The sequence below is a fragment of the Epinephelus moara genome, chromosome 1 (genome assembly GCF_006386435.1).
Source record: "Epinephelus moara isolate mb chromosome 1, YSFRI_EMoa_1.0, whole genome shotgun sequence".
Taxonomy (NCBI): domain Eukaryota; kingdom Metazoa; phylum Chordata; class Actinopteri; order Perciformes; family Serranidae; genus Epinephelus; species Epinephelus moara.
This window is the reverse complement of record NC_065506.1, coordinates 24654371-24670772: the sequence shown is the minus strand read 5'-3', so window position 1 is coordinate 24670772 and position 16402 is coordinate 24654371. Positions and strand designations below refer to the sequence as shown.

The 16402-nt window shown below is 39.9% G+C and overlaps 1 protein-coding gene across 11 annotated transcripts in view; it reads left to right on the top strand.

Annotated features, from left to right (window-relative positions):
• The window catches only part of tcf12 (transcription factor 12), a 103750-nt gene extending 88205 nt beyond the window's left edge, over positions 1-15545 (top strand). For 3 of the 11 annotated variants that reach the window (XM_050040516.1, XM_050040507.1, XM_050040578.1), the window contains 8 exons: positions 274-347; positions 3775-3846; positions 4344-4535; positions 8149-8263; positions 8373-8535; positions 10292-10536; positions 11002-11151; positions 12660-15545. In XM_050040516.1, the coding sequence (XP_049896473.1) occupies positions 274-347; positions 3775-3846; positions 4344-4535; positions 8149-8263; positions 8373-8535; positions 10292-10536; positions 11002-11144 (1004 nt within the window). In that variant the 3' untranslated portion in view covers positions 11145-11151; positions 12660-15545. The remainder of the gene's footprint in view (positions 1-273; positions 348-3774; positions 3847-4343; positions 4536-8148; positions 8264-8372; positions 8536-10291; positions 10537-11001; positions 11152-12659) is intronic. The other 8 variants (XM_050040543.1, XM_050040587.1, XM_050040568.1 and 5 more) reach the window with 6 other exon arrangements.
• The last annotated feature ends 857 nt before the right edge of the window (positions 15546-16402 follow it).

The following is a 16402-nucleotide window of genomic DNA, read 5'->3' as shown; positions in this document are numbered from 1 at the left end:
GTGGAAGTGGGTATTAGACGAACCCTCCTCTGGCTCATGTGTCAGGATGCAGTCCAGCCATCAGGAAATGATGCAACCGAGTCCTAAGAGATAAAAATATCCCACATGGAACAACAAGAAACCAGAAAATCAGGATGTCAGTGTGTTATGGCTGCGTGTTATTGTGTGTGTCAGTTAGATTTTGTATTGGAGCAGGATACAGCTATCAGCCATGTTGATATGAAAGTGAATCAGAGGATTGACCTCCACTACATCTCTCCCTCTCTTCATCAGGTACCAACCAGTGGCCCCGCGCTGGTGGACAGACCCCCTCCTCTCCAAATTATGAGAACTCCCTTCACTCACTGGTAAGCTCCCTGTCTGCCTCCGCCTTCTATGATGGATGTTCACTTTGGATATGTTACCCGTGGAAGACTGAGCTAGCATTACAGGGAGATTCCTGTCTGACAAATGTTTTGCTGAGGAAGGTGGGGGTAGAGGGATAACCAAACTGAACAATACCTGTCCCTTGGGGCTTGCCATCTGTCCTCCACTCCGTGGGCCAGGATGGGGATGACAGTTGGGGGATGGGTTTCGTTCAGGGGGCGGGTGTGGGGGTGGCAGCTGTTTGCTGAACAACTTCTCCAGGATTCCTTCGCTGCCATGCGACCAGAGCGACAGCTCACCTTTCATCCAGCCTTTTACCTGATGCACATGTCATGCATTTATATTTTCTGCGAGGAGGTTTATTACAGGTGAAAGTACTGAATTATGGAGCCCTAAATAGAAATGTAACTATAAACACATATAACACAAAACAGTCTATATCAAAGCAAGACTCAAAAAAAGTTTTCAAAAGCATTTTCTTATTGACATTAGTGTCTATTTAAGTTATTAACTCACAGATGTGTTTGCCACAGTATAAAGCTACTTACTGTCAGAGGAAGCCAAACATCTTGAAACCCACAGGCCTTTGCTGTCACTTTTCATAATCAGTAGACTTTTCAAATGCATGCTGCTGCATAGTCCACATGTTAAACACATTTATTGTTTCAAGTCCCCATAAAATGAAAGATAGATTTGTCCAGTTTTAATCCTATGTCGCTGTGTTAATTGATCATTTATCTTGTTATATTCACAATATATGTCACAAAATCAGCATCAGAGTTTTTTCACATAAATTCCCTGTCTTTTCTCCTCCTCTTTAAACAGGTATTTTAGTTTCAAATGTTTGATGACTCATCCTACACTGACGTTTACAAATGTTAATCAACTAAGACTTTGAGTGACTAGCTAGCTACCCATCATATATATGGATATCAGTCAGCAAAAACTTTGTTTTCAATTTCAAAACAGTGTGATCTAGTTAATTTATGCACCAAACTCTACGCCTGCTCACTTTTTTTTTTTTTTTTTAATATATTTTTCAGGGCATTTTTTCCCTTTAATTGATAGGATAGTGAGGTGTGAAGGGGGGAGAGAGAGAGGGAGAGACATGCAACAAAGGGCCACAAGCTGGATTCGAACTCGGGCCGCTGCAGCAACAGCCTTGTACATGGGGCGCCTGCTCTACCATTAAGCCACCGACGCCCCCGCCTGCCCACTTTTTAGCGGTCCAATCAAATTATTTAATTTAAATCCCACTTGTGACTGTACAAAGCTCAAATAGTCTGTTTTACTAGGAAATGCATAACAGCACAGGTGCTAAAGACACTCTAACTTGCTTTTCACATCGACTAGATAAATAAATAAAATAGCTCAGATCAGGACTTTAAAAGGCCACACTAATTCCAGTTGCAGTCTTATCACATAGTCCCATTCAAACAGCTGATTGCATGTGAAGAGGATATTGAACGTCACCTTGTAAAGGGTTCCTTCCACTCTTCCTCCGGCATTGTTTTATCTCTTCATGGCCACCACAGATAAGTAAGAGTACACAAGTGAAGCTAACAATGCAAGTGAATGAAATCAGATTACCGTAAAGTTAGCTGCTGATAAAACTAATGTGGAAACAAAAATTGATTCCCGCCCTGCTTGACATGATTTAGAACAGAAATGCAGCACTACAAGAAGTGGCTTATATATTTTTGAATATTTAATGTTGTATCTTATAGTTGTTAGAATGGGTTTCTTTGACTTGTAGGAGGGAGGGCAGACCTGCAGTAGAGTCAAAGGTAGTAGCTTTTGCAAGTGGCAACATTAATAGATAAAGATTTTTAAGTAGTGATGAGAAAAAATAAGGAGCTATTTGAAGCTGTTTAAAAACTCCTATGGTCCATGATGCAAATGTTCACTGACACCAAATTTCTGGACAAGGGAATGACTGCAAAAAGTGAAATTATCTGCATTTCTTTGTACTTTTCGGTTAACCATTTTACTTTCTGTTAGTCGGCCATTTACTGACCAGCATACTCCTGGTTGCCAGAGGGTCCCGTTTATCACATGTAAACTGTGGTGAGCATCATCTTCTTGCTGGTGGAGAAACTTTTGGATGCGTGCGGCCATAAAATCTGTAAAAATCATTCATCACTGCACATTTTTCAAATCTAAGCTCTAAATATACAAAACATTGAGCCTTAAAGAAACACAATGCAGGAATTGTCAGCTACTGATTGTAGACAGTATCGCCAAGTGAAAGTGAAAGCCAACCGCTGGGCGTTTTGCCTCGCTATATTTGTGGTTTTTTTAGGCACTAGTGTCCTCCTTTTTTACAGCTTTCTCTTCAATGCATACTGCTTAGTCTGGTACCTTGTCACTACCTTTTTATTAACTCCAACCCTCACCTGCACGCTGTGCACAGGATCATCCCAAACACAACGAAAAAAAGAAGAGAATAAGAAAATATAGGCAAATGGCAGAATTTCTGCCGATAAATCCACTGCTACACACTTCTAGTTGGTCATTAGTATACCTTTAAGAATGCTTAGTCTTTATGCCCAATGACTCCAGAGCCATTAGGCTTGTAAGTGGTTAAATATTATTTAAAAAGATTCTCTTACAGTTTTTAATGAATGAAATATTCCACTGGCAGGCAGTGGAGGGGAGTGATGACATAATCTCAGGATTCGCTCAAGAGTGTGTAGAGATAAAAGCATAGATCACAGTTCTCCTTGTAGCTGAGTCAAAAACTACTTGGAAATTTGGAAAGCCCCATCGCTTCTAGGAAACAGTGATGAACAACTGTCTAAACATGTGAGCTGAGGATTAGATTACACTCAAAATGACGGATCTCCTAAGTGAATATGTTTATGTTAGGATGGGAATTATCAGTATCAATTTCTGTGAATTAGCCGCTTTTAATAAGAAACACTCGTGTAAAGTGATCTGTTGCGTCATATCACTTGAGTATAGTAAAGGCACAGCTGGATATGATGACTAAAACAATGCAAAGTAATATCATGCATCATAATTATATCACTCAAGGGTGATATGGGACAATGGAGAAGGCAGCTTTTACAAATGATTTGTTTCAAGAGAGAAATAAAACTTGGGGGCCAACTGTGTAAAGAAACTTTTGTGCATTGTGTTTAAGATAATGTGGAGGATGTGAACTTTTTGTAGCACCCCCTACAAACCCAAAGAAAAGAAGAAAAGTCCAATACTGTAGAAGGGGTTATTAAATGTGCAAACATCCTTACAAAATGAATAGTCAGCATCTGTGTGCTTCCCTCCAAATCCTGCCCGTCTTGTCTGTGTGTCTTTACAAAAACAATCTTTATCCACAGTGTGTTTCTAGTATTTATAGATACTGATCTTTTTTCATAATCCTGTCTTATTCTTATTTGACTTTGCCAGAAAAACAGAGTTCATCAGCAGTTACATGAGCATCTCCAGGATGCCATGTCTTTCTTAAAGGATGTCTGCGAGGTACTCTTCAGACAGAGTCTTTACTCATTACGTGTTCCATACGTCTTTGCATTTCTCATTTTGTTTTTGACTTGCAGTTCACACACCTCACAGTGAAATGCACTTTCATCTTTATTGCCTTTGTTGCCATATTGTCATGTTATGTTTTAGCCGTTCCAGCTTGCAGTAATCAGCTTAAGTTTTGCTTAAATGTTAGATATTGAATTAATTGTTGAAGCACTCCTGATGTACATCTGTCCATTGTGCAGTTTCACAGAAATAATGGCATTTGCTGACTCTTACAACTCAAGCTGAAACAGCTCTATTGATCTTGCATTTGAATTGCCTTCTTTATCTTGTGTTTCAGATGTTTGTTCTTTTTCTTTTCAAGTCCACACCATACAATCAGTGTTTTCAATTTTTGTCCTAATGTGCTTATACTAAGCTGCTCTGTCCTTCTTTTCCTCTCCTCTCCCTCTCCCTAACCCTTCACTCTTCAATCCCTCTGGTCCTCCCAGTCTCGAATGGAGGATCGTCTGGACAGACTGGATGATGCAATCCTTGTTCTGAGGAACCATGCAGTGGGCTCCACCGCCAGTCTGCCCAGCGACATACACACTCTGCTGGGACAGGCACAAAATGGGCCAATAGCAGCCCTTGGAGCAAACTTCCCCGCCTCTGCATTGGTCCCAAGTCGGACAGCAGCGATGGTAAGAGTATTTCACATAAGTGTTTAGATCTTTAATTTTATATGGATTCAGGATAAAGTGAAGGAGAAAACTGATTTCTGTGGTGGATGTGTGTTATTTGTCAAACTTCCCAACGCAAAAGGCCTGGGCCACCTGTTCATACAGGTCCGCTGCCATGTGTAAAAACTAGACATTTTCCACACATGAACAGTTGAATTTATCCTGACATATTTTCCATAAGTGTCACGGCTGGCCTAAGGCTCACCCTCCTCTGGAGAGCGGCTGCATACACAAGGGTGAAAGAGAAATGAGAAAAACAGACGTAGTGGAGTGAAGTTGCGCTTTGGTGTAGGAAGTATTTGTGTGTTGCACTAAACCTCTTGAGAAACAGGAGAATGCAGGTCTCTGTATAAATCATGATGTGTTCACCCATCCTCCATCCGAGGTATTTCATGCTACAGAGCCAAGAGATTTGAACACATCTGCAGTGGAAAATAGATACGGCAGCTCGTCCAACTGCAATCCAGAGGTGATTAGGAATAATCATTTTCACACACAATAAAAAACAACAAAAACAGTGCTGTATTGGTTTAAAGAGTTCAGATTACTTAGATTAGAGTATTAAAGTAGAGTAGATTAGATTATTTATAAAGGTACTGAATGCAAATGATGGAAGGAAAAGTCTTAGACAATTGAACAGAAAACACAATATGTTTCATGACCTGTATTTTTTATATTATTATTTTTTCACTCTCTTAAAGACATGGTCTTCTGATGGAAATTATATGCTCCCATGAGTAATATTAAGTTAGTCAGATGTCAGCGGTCAGAGGAGACCAGAGCAAAGCCATACATTTGCACTACTTTCATTATTAACTTAAAGTATACGCATCAGAGTGCACATCTCCTCCAGGAAACCAGAAATGTGGATTTATTCATCTTGTATGATGCCTAACATTAGTGGATCATAACATATCGGGTGCAGATGCTCCAATTCAAAATGAGACAAAACTTCAGACAAAATTTCAGCTTTTGAGCCATGACGAAAGCCAAAATGCTGCTTGCAACAGAAGGTAAGGCTTGATGTTTTTAACTGAACCCTTTGTGGAAAATTTGCCGCCTCTACCAGCCAGTTAGGAGGAATGAGGAGTCGGCAGTCAATTATGGTATTAAACAGTCAATAGAACAGGTTTTTCAACAATTGGGAATCACCACAACCGCGAGAGCTTACAGTTATAAATGTGCACACAAACTATTAGGCTGATTGGTCCAGTAGTTTGTGAGATTAGCTGTGTACACGCACACACAGACACAACTAACCGTATGATCTGGTGATAATCAAGTGCTTTGTCTGTAAAATGTCAGAAATGAGTGAAAAATGCCCCTTACAGTTTCCAAAAGCCTAACATAATTTCTTCATATTGCTTGTTTTGTGAAGTGACTTAAATGATTAATTAATCATCAAAATAGCTGCCAATTATGATTCTGTTGATCAGCTAATCAACTTTTCCTTTCAGCTGTAGCGCTGTTACATTTTTCCTGTTAACCCAGCCCCAGGCATCCAGCTGACATGAAACACATATTTAATATTTTCTCCTGATGCTAATTTGAAATTTAGTGCGAATAAAAAGAAGAATGAGACATGTTTTCATTTAGTCAGACATTTTTATGTTTATTTTTCAAAAAAGATTTCACTTGTGTTTTGTTGGCATGAACATCAAAGCTGTGCTGTATTTTCTGGTCCAACTTCTAATCAGGATTTCTTCTGTCCCTCTCTGGTCTGTGGTCTCAAATCTCCTTTGTCAACATTAATTTATTTTGAATACAGTTAAAGTTTCTTGTTTGTTGTGAGGCTCTGTGTTTTCTGTTACTGGCTGTTTTCACTCTGGTGCTGAAGTTGGATCTTTTGAGCTTGTTTTGTCCCCTAACAAGAATTTTCTTGTGGTTGTCAGAAGAGCTCAGTTTGATGTATTTGTTACAGAGAGCTTGGTTGTGGCAGTGATGTTGACCGACTGCGACTGTGAGATAGAACATACTGTGTCTGCACTAACACAGCACTTCCTGTGTGGGAAGAGGTCCCCTCAGACAGAGCTCACCAGCCTCGGCACGGCACAGCCACAGGCTTTTTACTCAGGCTGACACCCCGCCCTCTACCCCCTTCCACCCCTTTTCATCACTTCTTTTTAACAACCCAGGAAATCTGAATCGTTGGAAACGTGTGTCTGAACCCGTGGCCTCCACCCAAATAGAGGTCCTCAGCTGTATGGTAATCAGGCCCAGCCATGAAAATGGCAGCGTTCTTTTCTTGCCAGAGCCCCAGCTTCCCTCCTCCTCCTCCAGACAAAGAGTTGTTTGGACACCTGTTGAGAGCACAGCAAAGATTAGCGTAGCACTGAGGAAGGGGAGGGTCTCGGGGTGGCGGGGTTAACAGAGGCCAACAGTGACTGGGGATCACATTCCTTTAAGAAAAGGAGGGGACAGCCTTCACCCTCAGTGACGATTTCCCCGCCTTTCCCCTGGTTCTCAGAGGGGATATCAAATAGCTGAAGAACATGTGGTAAACCTCAGGAAGGAGGGACTCTGTGGTGCAACACGGTTGGAGTTGACCATTTTAATGTTATGAATGTGGACAAAATAAGACGGAAATGGCCACACTGTGGAGTGGGTTCGGCTTGACATCTTTTGAAACAGAACACAGGAGGATTTGTCTCATTTTAGACATGAGAAACAGACATTGTTTTAATTGTGGTTACAAACAACAAAGTCTAAGAATGTCAGCAGCAGAGATGTTTTCATAATGTATTGTGAAGGGGGTCTTCTTTTGAAATATGATTACACAGGTGGCGCTTATTCTGTGTATTTCACTGTTGGTTATGCCCTCTACAACATACTATTGTGATCACCAAAGCACCAAAGCACCCCCGTGTTCGACATGACTGACGTGAATGAGTTTTTGAACCATGAACACATTGTTTTCCCAAAAAAGCCTTTTATGTGAATACATGAATCTTTGAATACATACAGGCTGTCAAACAGCATCAAAGAATGTTAATAATTAACTGTTTAACTGTTAATCAACAAGTAGAACTTTGACGGATCAATACTGCCAGTTAAACTGTTAAAAATATATATTAAATATAATATACTAGTGCTACAGGGGGAGATGATAAGACAGCAGAGTCTTCTGCCCAGGTTACAGTTGTTGGCCGCCACCAGGGCAATGCCATCATGTTGCTCCTGGGAGACAGCCACAGCACCCCTCACCAAGCCAGTGACCTCGAGACACAGGTGGGGTGGACACCTATATGAGAGACATTCGTCCCTCATTCTGTCACTAGATACCAATCCTCCTCACTGGTGGAAAAGGTTCAGCAAACTTTCTGTTGCTGCCATTACACAGAACATGTCTGCCTGGTTAGCAGAAGCCAACACAGCAGCAGCTAACATCCGAGACCAAGCAGTTAAACAGTCCTAACAACCTCAAAACCTCTCAACACCGAAACAGTTCGTCCCATTTTAGATCTTCAGGCTTCTATTAATCTCTCTTCTCTTGCTCAAAAATATAGTTTCATGAAATGTCTTCACAGAATGTCTGCTTCCTTTCTTGACAATGTCCTTCCTGTCTGTGTTGCAGCAGGGTGGTGCCCACACTGACGATGCTGCCAGCCTGAACAGTAACCACGGAGGCCTGCCCAGTGCCGGCTCCACGTCCAGCACAGAACTCAACCACCAGGTGGAAACGTTCAGAGGTCCGACCCACCCCCTCAGCCTTATCAACTCATTATATGGCTCACATAACATGACATGGGCATGGCTAAGTTTATGTATAATGCCTTACATTTACATTGTCTCTTTCAGGTCTTGCTTCAGCCCTGGCTGGCCAGGTGCCCGCCACACTGGAGCTGAAGGTGGAGAAACAAGACAAGGATGAAATGAACGATAACCTCTCCAATGATGACAAGTCAGATGACGAGAGCGACAGAAGAGATATGAGAACACCCAGAGCAGGCACACGCACAAGGTAACAACAGAACACAGACAGACATTCATTTTCCAAAGATGAAAGAAATTTAGTGTTTAGCTAATAATAATTTGAATTTAAAAGTGTTTAAACCACCCCAAATCTTGAGGATTGATTCTGTTTTTTTTGTTGCTGATGTTGTTTCATTTAGCGATTTAAATTGATGTTGTGTAAAGATGTAACACACACTGAGCGAGTATCAGGCCTGAGCAGTAACCCGCATGTAGCAGAAAGATGTCGCCAAACCATGACTATGTTGACATGCACATAATATTCCATGTTTTTCCCTTATTTCTGAAAACAGTATTCCTCTTCCACTAATGTTCCTATCTACCTGCAACCGAGTGTACTACAATTAACGCATCCTAACATGTAATTTATCATGTCAAAACATAAGTGGAACAGCCGGAGCCGCTTTTGCCATTTTCCACCGGTGGCGGACTTGTTAAATCGTGCAAACACAGACTCCCCCTTTTATTTCTTCAACCATCCTCTTGAAAAGAAAGTTGTTGAGTTATTTGTGCATATCCAAAAATCTATTGATATCCAAGTCTTTCATAACATTTGAATTTACGTGTGTTTCTCCCTGTGACCAGAAATGTGTCCTTTTCTTTTGGGAATCCATCTCTACTTAGCCTTGCAAACTGTTTGCGAGTTGGTTTGTGCACAAGGTATCCATGACAATGCACAGACCTGGCCATAAACAGGCAAGAGCCTAAGTGTCTCAAACTGCTGTACAAACCCCATTTGAGACGCATATTCCAAATGCACTGTATACATGTCCAAAGAATGCTCCTAAAACCTGGATATCGTTATATCCCACATCTTAACTGGAAAATGCTTCATTTGAAGAAGGCCTGATTTCGTAATATCCAAATGTAATATGATGTTTACATGATCTGTATCACATTCATAATATTGTCATGTCAATAATAGTGGAATATTAGTGTGCATGTAAATTTAGTCAGGGACATTAATCTGGGCAGGTAGTACATTACATAATTTTGAAACAGATTTCACTGTACACACCTCAAAGACTCCTTTCTGTGAGGTCAGGGCAGAATCGCATTAAAATGTTTAGGGTTAAAATGCTGAATTCCCTTTCAGCATCACAAAAACAAAAATTAATAATCTTCCTTTTAACAAGGAACACAGTGAAAAGGAAATACCTTAAAGCAATCATACTGACGCTGACAAGTTGAGTGTGGACAGCCACCCTCCTGTTCTTGTTATTAATCTTGCAGCAGTAGCAATAAGTAAGAAAGCAAACATTGAAACTGAATTACATGTAGCCTCAGGTCAAAATATAAATCTGTGTTACGTTATATTGATAAACTGTCACTAACAAGTATGCGTGTCATTAATTTTGGTTAATTAAGTCGACACATTTAATGTTGTTTTTACAAAGTGTGTAATACTTAACGTAGCTTGCCGCTTGGTCTTTCAGCGTAATGAGTTCACATTATTACAAATCGGTTGCTAATTATGAGCTGTGCCTGCACGCGTGCATGCGACCGTGAGATTGTTTCAGTGAGGATTATTTTGTCAGGCTGTGGCACACTGGTGGCCTGGTGGTTTAAGGTAGCGAACATGAGCCGTGAAATCATCATGAATGCATTAAAAGTGAATTTCATTACTGAGGTGAATTATAGCTGGTGAAAGTGACTGTTGTGATTTTTTTAAAGATATTTTTAGTGAGGCAGGGAGACATATATTCTTCTCAGTTTCATCATTTGTTGTTGAACTGTAAAAACAGTTCTTTCTCCCACAGTATCACTGAAGACGAGGACCTGAACCCAGAGCAGAAGGCTGAGCGTGAGCGCGAAAGGAGGATGGCTAACAACGCCCGTGAACGCCTAAGGGTGCGAGACATCAACGAGGCCTTCAAGGAGCTTGGTCGCATGTGCCAGCTGCACCTGAAAAGCGAGAAGCCCCAGACTAAACTGCTCATCCTCCATCAGGCTGTGGCCGTCATACTCAACCTGGAGCAGCAAGTCAGAGGTCAGTGTCCAGCTGATGAAAGCTTTACCCTAGAATTGTAGCAAATGACTAAACTGTCAGCGCTACATCACATCTAATCAATACTGATCCTTGAAAATGCTTCACATCATGTTCCTGCTGGCAGTAATTTCAGTTTAGTGTCACATCCAGAGAGAAGACTGTAAATGTGGAGTTATAAAAAGCAGAACTGCAGTAAACAGAGCTGCAGTCTGATTTATGGGGAGCTAATTCACTGACAGAGCTGCCAAATATGGATACTCAGCCAAAAGATCATAACACCAGCAGAGAAACTGCCGGGAAGCCATTCAAGTGTTAGAGTACACTCTACTGATGACCTTCTAGTTTGCTGTAGTATTACACTTACAGATATTAAAGCTAGTAAATCAAAGAATGTATCACAATAATGCCTCTCAATGCTTCATTCACTCACAGAAAAGTTTAATTTCTGTCTCTCTGATCTCACAGAGCGGAATCTGAACCCCAAAGCAGCCTGCCTTAAGAGGAGGGAGGAGGAGAAAGTGTCTGGGGGCTCCGGTGACGCCCAACAAGCCCACACGGGGGTCCATCCAGGCCTGACTGACACATCTAACCCCATGGGCCATCTCTGAGTAGCAGGTTTGTACTCTCACCTCCAGGGCTGCAGCTAACAATGGTTTTACATATTGATTAATCGGATGATTAGTGTCTCAAATACCATCAGTTAAGAGAAAGCGATAAAATAAAAACTATTGACTGAGATCCTAAGATGATTGATACTTAATTGCTTGTTTCAGTGGTTTTTAATTGTTTTGTGTGTTTGTTTTTTTTGTTTTTGTTTTTTTAAATCTCTTTTACATAGAGAATTTTTACTTTTTTCACTCTGTCTATAAAATGGTAAAAAAAATGTCCCTCACAGTTTCCTAAAACTCAAAAATATTTTGTTTACAATGATGACCAATAAAAAAATAGAACAGATAAAAGGCGTTACAACTACATAATGTCTGGCATCATTGCGTGATAAACCACTTAGACATTTTACATAGACACGTGCCAGCTTTTCTTGACTCAGTTTGACTAGCCCAGCACAGCAGGGATTTGCATCTCCATACAGCAGGTCTACCTGCTTGAAGGTGTGTCTTTAACTGATGACACGCTTGTGTTTGTGAACAGAATGCTTTCCTGTCCATCCTACTGGTGTTGTTGTGGATAACATATTTCTTGTACTGTTGTTGGAGGCATTACAAAAGAAAAAACAGTCAAGTAAAAAACACATACCCATGTAAACATATGCACAAGAACACACATAAACAGATACCTACATACATATAAAACATTTAAAGGAACAGGCAGTTGAAGAAAATAAAGGCCTAATCATGGCCTATCCTATTATGGTCGGCTACAATAAGATGTAAGCACATTTAGTGCAGCATGCACCACATGTGGAGTTATCAATAAAGTGTGGGAGTCGAGCTTTTATATATTCCATGAATGGATTCCAGATTCTCATAAATTTATCAGAAGAGCCATTTAATGTGAATCTTAGTTTCTCAAGTTTGAGGTGTTGCATCACTTCCCTCAACCGCTGAGTCCACTTCAGTGGAGGAGTTTTTTCAGTTATTGCTCGGTGATGCATTACTGTCCACTGGATACTGGATTGCTTGCTTGCAGTGTCTCAGAAGTATAGGTGCTGTCGGAGCACACTGGAACAACGCTCTGCCACTTTTTTTCCACCAAATGAGGGAATTTAATATTTGTAGTTTGCATGATTTGGCATAATGCATTTTGTTCTTATTTTAAAAGTTTATTTTCAACTTGGCACAAGATGGCGCACCTAAACTGTTGATGGAAACACAAATGGAGGCAGCATAGTTTGTCTCCGCGTGGCCAAAAGTGCCATTTGAAAAGCCATATTAGTTAATAATCAATAAGTTGCAGATCCACTGATGTTGCGAAAAAGAAGGATTATTGGCTGTTTGTTTTATCTCTACTTACTTTTCTATAAACACATAAGTAGTGATAATGGCACTTTAAAATCAACCATTTCTTATAGTCTTGATCCTCAGATATGAGTAGAAGTTGTTTGTACCTCGTGTGATTATTAATGAGCACCTCTGATCAGCGTATTTCCTCCTTCCTCTCCGCAGATCAAAGTGATCCACATCATTTCTGTCCCGTTTGAGTCGGTGACCTTGCTTCCCAGTGACAGACAGGACTCACAGTTTGTGACACCAATCGGAGGAGACAGACCACTTGAAGCAAAACTACGAGACTAACACAATCCAATCCTAAAAGATTGAAGAGGAGCAAAGTGTCCAGCTCCCTGTGACCAGTTTCCATCTGCAAATTACTCCCCACAATGAAAAAAAAAAATCTTCAGCACATATCACTGTCTGCAAGAAGTGTTGTTGCTTCTGAACAATCAGAGACTTCGCAATCTCCTCCAACCGTACGTGGAAATTGCCTTGTGCCTAAACTGAATTGACGAATGCATTGTAACAGCAATTGTTTTGTTTTCTTGTCTGTTTCTTTTTTTTTTCCTATTTATTATGTTATTGAGCTATAAAGTGTATGTCTAAAGGGAAAGTTGAGTAAATTCAAAGAGAAGTATGCAGCTTTTCAGTCGATCTATAGTTTGCCAGTGTCACCGTTAAAACTGAGAACTCCCTGGTAATTCTTCGGTGAGTCCGAGATGGAGGGGAAAAGATTAATTTATTGGCCAGTGTAGAGTGATATTTATACCCAACTGAAAATGATCATTAGCTGTTAGAAATGAAGATGTGAGTGCCCCATTTAAAAATGAAAAAGAGGATATATTATTTATATTTATATTTAATTCAGCCACTGACCACGTGTAACCAAAACTACCTATGTGTTTGTTTCTGTGTAGTTTAGATCTGTGCTTCTGACGAGCAGAATAATACTGTCGGCCCGACTACGTTAGCGTCAAAGATATTGTCTGCAGAGGTGACAGACGAACGGCAAACTCTAGGTTTACTGAAAGCTCAGATGTAGTTGTGTTTTTTTTTCCTCAGTAGTGAGCAGTGAAAATACAGAGAGCAAACTATTTGCAAACCTTAGCATTCCCTGCATATTTTTAGTGTCTTAACTGAAGGAACAGGGGACTTCATTGCCCTTCCCTTTGCCATATAGTGTTAAATGTAAGCAGTGACATATTTTTGCAGATTCCTGTCTTTGTTTAGCCTCCTGACAGTTACACGCTCCTGACGTCAGCACAGAAGTGGCTTGTTTTGTTTTTATTTTATGGTCCTTTTTCCCGCCACCAGCTAATCAGAGATCGCTTGATTAAGACATAGTTTAAAGACGACGACGACGACCACACTTTCTCCTGGCCTGATGAACACATCACTTCATTTTCTTTTCTGTTAATATCTCAAGACGTGAAATTTCAAACGCAGTTATTCTGAGTAAAATTTTTTAGTTATGCTTATTTGTGTTATAACAGGTAATTTTCTTTAGGCTTCCAGCATTATAATGTCCAGTTACAGTCAGCGGAGAGGAACCTCTAAGTTATTTTTCAATAATGTTTTCAATCCAAGCCGTGATATACTCAATACAATAAGCCAGAGTAGATATGTCATGAATTTTGTTGAATATCATAGAACTGTAGCACAATAATGAACAAAAGCAGTTAACAGGATTTTCTTTTATGTTTCGAGACATTGTTCATGGCTTTATTTTGTTTTCCCTATCAGTGTGCATGCTTTACGTTTGTCTTTGGTCTTAAGACTTGCTTTATATTCCATTTATTTCTTTGTATATTGTCTTCTGTCATTATCTACACCTTAAACAAGGCTGCCACATTCAGAATAACTATTCTGTACAAAAAGGGACTTAAATTACAAGACATGATGCCACACCAAGAGTTTACATTGAAGTTTTTTGATTTAAAAACTTTGTTTTTGTGGGGGGAAAAAAAAACCTTGAGCATTTCTGTGTATTCTCTGACTGAATGTGGCCTTGTTCTTCATTTCAGTATTCATGAGTTTGTATTCATGTTGGCAGACTTTGATTGAGGGTATAATGTATGTCACTTCCTGCTCTTTTTTATTTTATTTTTCCTGTTCTTCCTATATTTCTTTGCTCCTCTGTTTGCCAAGTTAGACTTTGCTGTAATCCCAGATGCTTTCCCTTGTATAATATATGAGAAAAAAAAAAGAAAATCAAAAGGAAAAAAAAACATTTGGCTTATTTTTCACTGTAGTTAGTCTTTTATACAATAATACTGTAAGAATATTTCTTGAATTCTAAATATTACTCTTTCTAGATTTTTGAAAGCAAAAGTTTTGAGTAAAAAGTTTCTTACTTTATTTTACTATATTAGATAGTAAAACATACGGTTATTTACAATAGCCTGTCCATTATTACAATAAATTTAAAAATGGCATCTCAAGAACATAGCTGAATTGTTGCTCGTAGCGCTAGTACTTCAAAAGGCTTCGTACGAGCTCCAGATTCCTAAAACTTTGACCTCCATCTTATTCTCCAGTCTCTCGTTGTTGATTGATAAACAATTTGTTCTTGTGTCAAACGAAAAGGTATTGTCGATGCACATCAAAAAGAAACAAACAAACAAAAAAAAAAGACTGCGGCAACGAGCATTTGAATTTTCTGTCTTTTTCAACAGAAAAACACAATGTATATAACATTTATGTTGCAATAAATGTGCCATCTTTTTTTAAAATCAATTGTATGTGCATTTATTTCTCTCACCCAGCAAACACATCTGTTTCTGTTTCTGCTCCATATTTGCATTTTCTGCTCTCCATAAAGTTTTATTTTATGAAAAGGCACAGGAAGGATGAAGTAGGACGAGCTCAGAAACACGGGGGTTAATTTAGACTTCCTTATTGTTTTTTTGTTTTTTAAGACATTTCTACAGTGGATTTAGGCCAAATGAGTGTTTTATAGTATGTAACTCATTTTTGAAAATAATACCAGTGGACCATTGTAGTCTGTATGAAAAGTACTATGGATATATGTTTCTATTTTTAATAAAGTGTGATAGCAGCGTACTGTACTTGTGCTGTGCTCCTACTTTTTTTACATTAAGATGTCAGCAGGATGAAGAAGAGCTATAGACAGCTCCTGTGTGAAAGCCAGTTCAGCAAAAAGGGAATGCATGAACAGGGAAAATAAATGAATATTTAGAGCACATACATTTTATCTTTGCTTATTAATTCAGTGTGACTTTATATCACAAGTAATATTGTTAATGTTTCTTATACTGAGTGTCAGCATGCATCATGTAAATGTAGAGGCAAGAAATAATGAAACAGTGAGCTGAAACTAGTGCAGGAGTGAAGTTAATGCAGGCATTATGAAAAGAACAAACCTAAACTGTGTTTTCTAATATTCGTTTTTGTACACCGCACTTCTCAATCTGCTACTTGTGCTGTGACTGAAGTTAATGAATCCCAAAAGTGTTGTGAAACTGCTGCTCCAAACCTGGAGGACTGTCGTGCTGTAAATCTCAGACCCCCGTACATCTGCACAGAATTATCCTCGTGCAGATGCGAGCATGAGAGTGCTCATCACGTCCTGAGAGGTCTGATCCCAGTTCAGTTCTCTGACAGAGGTGACACCCGGAGGAAAAAGTGCTGACTGCTGTTCAGCCTGTGGTGAGCTCAGTGATGCAATATAAATCATGACATGTCATTTTTCAATATTCTCTGCAGGGAGGAACAGAGCGTGTGAGCATGTTGGGGTGGAGGTGGTGCTGGTGGGTGTGCATGTGAGTGTTTTGTGTAGGAGTGGGACCACCATGTCAGAAGGCTGACTTCCTGTCATGGCTGCTGGGCCAGCTGACAGAGAGTCTTTGGCTCACATCCTTGAAGCCCGACCGTAGAGGCTGCTGCTCCTCCTGCTC